The 8,353-nt window shown below is 33.9% G+C and overlaps 1 protein-coding gene across 1 annotated transcript in view; it reads right to left on the reverse strand.

Annotated features, from left to right (window-relative positions):
* LOC126456046 (uncharacterized) overlaps nt 1-7,841 on the reverse strand; it is a 34,318-nt gene extending 26,477 nt beyond the window's left edge. The window contains exon 1 of the mRNA XM_050091801.1: nt 7,696-7,841. Coding sequence (XP_049947758.1) covers nt 7,696-7,762 — 67 coding nt within the window. The 5' untranslated portion in view covers nt 7,763-7,841. The remainder of the gene's footprint in view (nt 1-7,695) is intronic.
* Nucleotides 7,842-8,353: the final 512 nt, after the last annotated feature.

Raw genomic sequence — 8,353 nt, forward strand, 5'->3', positions numbered from 1 at the left:
AAAGTTCATTGCATCTGAAGTGATAGTTACACTTTGTTTTCTGTTGTGTAAGTATGATGTTAGCCAATTTAGAGCATTGTCCTTAATCCTGTATTTGTCTACTTTGTAGACAAGCAAGTCATGGTTCATGGAGTCAAATGCTATTGTGATATCACCTGCAACTTTACTCCTCTGATCCAGTGATTTGCCTATCTTTTCAGTAAAATTATTCACTGCATCCAGAGTGTTTTCTTCTGGGTAAAAATCCAAATTGGTTACTTATAATAATATTATAATAATAATTATAATAATATAATAATATTATTTTTTGATCTGGTTTGCAGCTACTTTCTCTAATACTTTTTACAGGACTGGAAGAATAGAAATGGCCAATAGTTCCCCATGTCTTCCCTCGACACTATCTTGAACAGAGGTCTGACTTTGGCATACTTCAAAACATTGAGAAAGCATCCCTGTTCAAAAGATTGGTTGAATATTTTAGTTAGGGGAGGTGCTATTATGCCACACATTGTTTTAATCAATTTAGTGGGTATCCTGTCCCACCCAGCAGAGTTTTTATTTTTTAAATGATAACATTTTCCACGTCCGTTATTGTGACTTCTTTAAAACCAGTAAAATATTCAGCTTCTTAGTGGATTCCAAAGGGATTTACATTACTCTGATACTCTTCTATATCAACATCTTACTTTGTTATGTTTATGAAGAATTCATTTAAACACTCTGATATTTGAGGTGGGTTTACAGTAAAGCTATCATCTACTTTAATCGTAGATATTTCATTACTACTAACTCTAACATCTAACTCTGATTTGAGAACAGACCACACTGCTTTTATTTTACTTTTAAGTTGTACAATGAGCTTCTCGTTTGCCATTTGCTTGGCTGGCATCACAATTTTTTTAAAATATAACTTTATAATAAAGAAAATATTCAGTAGAATGTCTGTTTTATTGTATTTTAGTTCATTGTGGAGTCTCCTCTTCCTGAGACTAGAAATTTTTATATACTGGTCTATCCATTTAAGTTTATTAGTCGTTTTGTTGCATGTAGTTCTAAGTGGAAAAGTTCCATCAAACATTTCAAGAAAGCTACTATAAAAATTATTAAAGTTACTATTACTTGAAATATAACTGTTATAAAACTATTCAATCTCTCTTAACTTATTTCTAAATGTAATTGATTTTTTTTCATTGAGGTTCCTTTTCATATAGCTTTTCTTACAAGAAATTTCTTTCTTAATTTTTGGTAGTTCAATGAATAATGCAGAGTGGTCAGAAATTCCTAAATCCCCGTAGTACTTAGTGTTGTTCAAAGCTACCAGTAACAAGTCTATAGCTGACATCTGAATTGCTTTAATTTGACCTGGTGCAGAGCTCAAACATTCAAACAGTACTCAACAATGGGTTGCACTAGTGTCCTATATGTGGTCTCCTTTACAGATGAACCACACTTTCCTAAAATTCTCCCAATAAACTAAAGTCAACCAGTCACATTCCCTACTACTATCCTTGTTTGCTCATTCCATTTCATACTGCTTTACAATGCTGCACTTAGATATATAATTGGCATGACTGTGTCAAGCAGTACACTACTAATCTCACAATGAGGATGAAAGGGTGTGTCGAGTGATCATGACAGATTATCACTGAGGAGGAATGTTATGACAAATAAGAAGATGACCGCTGTAAAAGTGACTACAGAACTAAATGTTGCACTCTTGAACCCCATCAGCATTTAAGCAACCTGAAGGGAGCTCCATAAGATGGGAACTGCAGGATGAGTGGGAATTACAAAACAAGTAATTAGCAATGCAAATGCTCATTACAGAAAAATGTGTAGCCAAAGCCACAAAAACTGGACTATGCAGCAATGGAAGAAAGTCATTTGGTCAGATGAGTCTTTTTGCACACTGTTTCACCATCTGGCTGAGTTTATGTCCCAAGAGTGAAACACGGAGGGGATATGCTAACGATTTGGGCAGCCATATCATGGTATTCCATGAGCCTCATGGTTATTGCGCAAGGTCGCTTTACTATCAAAGATTACGTGAACATTTTGGTTGATCAGCTCCATCCAATGGCACAACATTTGCTCCCCAATTATAATGGTGTGTTCTTAGATGGCAGGGGTCCTGTTCACGCAGCATATATCATCCAGGACTGATTTTGTGAGCATTAAGATGAACTGTCACATCTCCCCTGGCCACCACAGTCATCAGATCTTAATATTATTAATTTTTTTTGTCTGCTTTGAAGTGAAGGGTGAGTGATTGCCATCCACCTCCATCATAGTTACCTGAACTTGCCGCTGTTTTGCGCAAGGAATGGTACAAGATTCTCTTAAAAACCTTAAAGGACCTGTATTTATCGATTCTGGGATGACTAGAAGCTGTTTCGAATGTCAACAGCTTTCCTGCACCTTAGTAGCCCTGGTAATGTGTTGTGTTTTCGGTGTTTCCACATTTTTGGCCACCCACTGTAATTCTTTATTTGAAGTTCAGAGACTCTTAAAATGTGTTTAGAACATGTTATTCTGCTTCTCTCTCTGAAATATCGGGATAGAACAACCCGCTTTTACTAATCACTTAGGTGAACTTAAAATATAAGCTGCATTCCGATGTGCTGAGTCAGTTTATGAAGTAGGCAAAGGGAACTTCTGGATACAAAATGCACTTACATTCCAGCAGTTGATGATGCATAGAAAGGAATGCCATGGCAACAAAAAAACACAGTTTCTGACATTGACTATGACTTTAATTGTGTGAATAGAACCATACATGAAAGCTGATAATAGAAAGAGGGACAAATGACCAGTTCACCTGGAAAATCATAAATTTATGATTCTTCCACACTAATGAATAGAAAGTTCAACTATATTGTGTAATCATCAAGTAACAATAAGATATATGCCACAAACAGATAATGCAAAAACATGATTAAGTTTCAGACAAATACAGCTACATTTCTAGGATAAAACTGGAAATATGTGTTGATATTGTTGGCAGCAGCAACCCAGGATTCAAATCAGAGTAATTTTATCCATGTTTATTACACACAGATTCTGACTTCTTGAGTATGTCAAGAAAATCTATTCTAGATTATTTTAATTAGTAGCGTGGCATACCAGGGATGAAGTTTACTGTGTATGAAGAAGCTTTATATATTTTGAGAACATGTGATGGAAACTGATCATATATGACTAGTGATACAGACTTGAGATTGTGGTGAAGAGAGTGTGTGAATAACCATGTTTAGCTCCATATATACTTTAATTTGCAATCTGCAACATGTTTCTGAAATAACACAGACCTATCACTGACAGTGACAAAGGCACACAACAGTCTCACGCCAGCTGTTTGTCCAGTGTAGCACTCCATAATGTAAGCAGAAATCAATGGTCACCTAACACCTAAGTGCACACAATATTAACTTAAAATAGCAAAGATTTTTGGAGAATGTAATCAGTTATCCATCCATAGGTTGCTGACTATAGTCACATGCCCTTTGAAGGTTGAAGTATTACAAATCAGTGACACATCTCAACATGGGCTTTGGAGAAAATACTTTGTGAATAGCACACATCAATCTGCTAGGTTATCATCAACTGGAAATATAGAGGCAAAAAACATATCCTTCCTTTGATGTACTTCTGGTGCTACTGCAAACAAAATAAAATACCAACACATATCACATTCATTGTATAGTCAATCCTTCATCGTAAATTTACAGAAAAACAGTTTTTCTTGGCCTACTCACTGCCAGTATCAGTAAACATGAATGAGCTGCAATTACTTGCAAAATGGCTGATTGACATCCTCAACAAATCAATACAAATTAACTGTGGGCATAGTTTGAAGGAGATTAACTAACTATTTCTACTAAGATCATAATTTTGTTTTTAATTTGGATAAAAACTATTCAGTAAGTTTATTTTACATTCTTTCTAAGAAGCATGCATAAACCACAAAATGCTGTTTGGTGAACTAAAATGGTGTGGCATTCTGTTTACAAGATAAATTCTTATTTTCATAACAGGAAACAGTGGGTCACACAGGTATAAAATGATATTCAGTGAAAATCCCCACAATGTTCAGTAGAAAGTTGACTCTTGTTCATAAACTACAACTTTAAAATATACCAAAAACTTCATTGTTTCCTGATGAAACAAGTATATTAATCAAAGACCCCAACTCATCTGACTGGGCTCAGTTCAGGTGATAACTGAATGGACATACATTTTGTTCAGAGTGAGTGATGTGACCCCTTACTTCAGACATTGGCCTGGCATTTAAAATTCATCGAGTCATTCATATATTGACTTTTCATGGTTTCCCTAAGTTGATTAAATCATTAATACCAATGGTTCCTTAAAAAAGAACATGGTCAATTTTATTCTTCTTCATTATTAAACCTGGGAATACATATTGTTTCTAAATCTCTGTTACTGAGGTTGTATTAAACCACAATCTTCATTCATTTCTACATCTAGTTCACAGCAAACAGTTTAAATTTTAAGTTTTGAACTCAAATGCACTCTTATTCTCAGCATTAACCATACTACACTAAAGGAAACACTGTGCACAAAATTCCTTTGGCTCCACCAGGACAACATCACTGAACAGAATGTAACACACAAAACAAACAAACCAAAAAGCTCAGCAAGGTAAACTTAAAACGAATTTCTCACTGCACTGACTTTAAGATGAAGATGTTAGCTTATTTTGCATACTTTCTTTCCTGGATTGTCTTATGAAATTATCTTCTGGGACAGAGTAGTTAAACTGAAGAACATATTCACTCAGACAAAATAAGCAGTATAGGAATTTCTCACTGTACTGACTTTAAGATGAAGATGTTAGCTTATTTTGCATACTTTCTTTCCTGGATTGTCTTATGAAATTATCTTCTGGGACAGAGTAGTTAAACAGAAGAACATATTCACTCAGACAAAATAAGCAGTATAGGAATTTCTCACTGTACTGACTTTTAAGATGAAAATGTTAGCTTATTTTACATACTTTCTTTCCTGGATTGTCTTATGAAATTATCTTCTGGGACAGAACATATTCACATATGGGGAAGAACATATTCACTCAGACAAAGTAAGCAGTATGAGTACTGAATAAAATACACAACTATGGATCTTGTAGAGACCTCTTCAAGGACCTTGAAATTCTTAAATTCAGTTCCCGTACAGTAACAGTAGCTGTATTTGTTACTGACAATGAAAATCTAAGCTATCAGTAGCTAACAAGCAGCTGCTGTTCAGTACATCTATGGCAGTAACTGGTGTTTTATGTACTGCCTTACTTGTTCACTTTAGTACGTTAAATTTAGACTGACTAGGTACAAATAGTTTAAAGCACGTTTACTGTAGTTTACAATAATTGCAGCTTCTAACTGCTATTTTTCTTTGTTAAGGTATACTTTGACTCATTTCACATTACTGAAGGTTTGTGTTCATCATGTGATCAGCTGAACATGGTGAATCATAGAATGAATCTGCACAAGCATAATGCAGTATGACAGATCCTCTGACTCATCTCAGAAACTTCATATCCACTGTTTTAATCTGGCATGATCTCTGTTCAAAGTAAAAACTTTCCCACTTAAAATAAATAATGGAACAGAAATCAGACAGGAGAAGCCTATTAATGGGAACTGTTTCATTTAATTCTTTTTATTTGTGACTGGTTTATTAATATAGGATCCAATAATTATATTTGTGACTGATTTATTAACATAAGCTCCAATAATTAGTATATGCTAAGTGCTCTTGATAAAAAATGTAAGCTTTTTATCATTCATTGTAATATGTTATTGGAAGAAAAAAGGAATAATTATAAATTATCATCCACAGAAGCAGATATAATAATGTAAACATAAGAAATGGGTTTTTGAGAAGCATTAAAGAAATAATAAAATTTGACCGAAACACAATTGTAAATACAAGAAAAAAATTTCAGTTATTGACCTTGGCCCAAATTCTGAAGGAAAATGTTTAGCTCGTGTAAGGTGAATGATGCCTGAGAGATTACCAATAAAATAACTGCCTCACATTCACTGAGCATAATGTTAATTTGGATGAACAAATTTGCAGTGTGTAAAACTGGTCAAACATTTGACTTGGAGTGTTCATGACTGAGATAAACTCAGCGTTATTTTCTGTATTTCATTTTACAACTGGCTCTAGATTTACATTTTTTGGAAGCTCTGCTTACTCATTACTAACTTCTGTAGAGACATTAAAAGCAAAAGAGCATTCTTTGTATCCATCACTTTAACGACTGAAATGACAAATAAGATTATTCTCATTTTCTACTCAAATTTGTATAAGTGAAATAACTTATGAAGTTCTTAGCATACAGCTCTACAAGAATTATTGCTATGAATGATTGATCTTTTCTGAGCAGCTGCATTCATTCAAGTTATTTTATGTGCTTGACTCATGCTGATAAACAACGTAAGTGTTTATATAATTGTAACTATATACCAAACTTTAATTTCATATTAAAATTTGTCATTTGATTATTGCGCTCATGGATAAAAATATTATACATCTGTATATTATGTCTTCACAAATAAACTTCCATTTCATCTTTGTATCACTGGAAATACATCAGTATTTGTTGGTCAAACACATGTAATTTCCTTTTTGGTGTTTGAGTGTCTATCAACCAAAGAAGCATAACAAGAACCAATACACATGAAGATTTTGATTTTACCGTTACAAATATGCAAAAATTTGACTATACAGTTTCGTAGGAAATTCTATTTGCTGTTGAATATTAAGAAAGATTAATGTTACAGTCTTTATACCAGCATATTTCTGGAGTTGTATAGTGGTGTGTGAACCAGAATACACACTTTTCTGTAATTTATGTTTTACATAATTCACATTTTTATGACAATAATTGATTTAGGTTAGGATAATATGCTTGAACTGAAATGGGGTACTTTGGAGCTATATACAAGAAAAGATATTTCCACAGTACATGTGATAATACAGATGAATGTCCTAGAGTTTTCGGAATTCCTAGTATGCCCAACATAAAATCATTGCTCAAGCTTGGAGAGAAACAATTACAGTGAAAGCAATAAAATTCAAAAATTAAAATTCAAGCCCAAAATGGCATGGTTTATTCCTAACATAAACATCTTGCTAGAAATAAGGTACTGAGCCACAAAGTTCATAAAAAGCCCATAAGTAAAATCAGGAAAATACAAGAGCATAATTCTTTTGCCTTGTATACAGAATAGATGACACAGGATTAAGTCAAAGATTGATAACTTTGGCAAACGAAGCTGACTTCAAGAGGTGAAGAAATATTAACCAAAGGAAGACCATAACATAATAAGAAGCAACAGATACAAACTGTTTTAGAATAAAAGTGTTACAGATGGGAGGAGTCTGAGGCAGGAAGGAGAAGAAAATAAGTTGAAAATATACTGAGAGGAGGAAAAATCAAGATAGTGGAAGGATGGAGGAAAACTGGAGGGAAAGAAAAAAGAAAACACTAAAATATGCAAAACTGAAATTGAGACATGGTGCTCTGAAGGACTGTACGAGAGGTAATGGAATCAAAAAATGGTTCTTTGACAGGAAACTGCAAAATTATTTGTGAAGATTAAATTGATTATCACTATTGATTTAATTGCTCAGGATCACACATTATGATTCTGCAATCTTCCTTACCTTCCTCTGCTGTTTCTGGCCTTGACTGCAGGGGTACATTCCCACTATCACCTGTATCCATGTTCATTATATCACTTTATTGTAACACATGTAAAACTAAATAAAATTCTTCCAGAAATCATCTTCATTTTACACCACGAGACACAGTGTTAACAGTGACAAGTCAACCATACACAGTTTGTTTCCATCATCCATGTCTTTGCAGAACATCAGCTAACATTTCTCTGAATGCTACACATTCCGTTAATAGCGCATCTTAAAGAAAAGAGGGTCGATTCTCTTTCCAGACACATACATTCCACATGTTTCATATTTGTTTATCTGCTAACTGCATTCTCATCAAAGGTTTTTCTATCAACTTATAGCAGCATTGTGTGGCTGCTCTGCATTGGTTTTGTATTACTGGTGTCTTCATTAAAATAACCATTTTACCAGTTTCTAAAGTTTATGCCTTTCATGATAGTGTACTGTGTAACTATACTGGCTGACTGCTATTAGTGTACTTTTGGAGGTATTGAGGAAATATGAGTACATTCAGAGAAAGGTCAGTTATCACATTATCACCACCGTATTCGTAACTTTCATATATGGAGAATGTTCCTCTATAAAGTAACACAAGAAGTTTAAGAAATGAAATATAGCAAGTAGCTGATATACC

Source organism: Schistocerca serialis, chromosome 2 (assembly GCF_023864345.2).
Source record: "Schistocerca serialis cubense isolate TAMUIC-IGC-003099 chromosome 2, iqSchSeri2.2, whole genome shotgun sequence".
Classification (NCBI taxonomy): Eukaryota; Metazoa; Arthropoda; class Insecta; order Orthoptera; family Acrididae; genus Schistocerca; species Schistocerca serialis.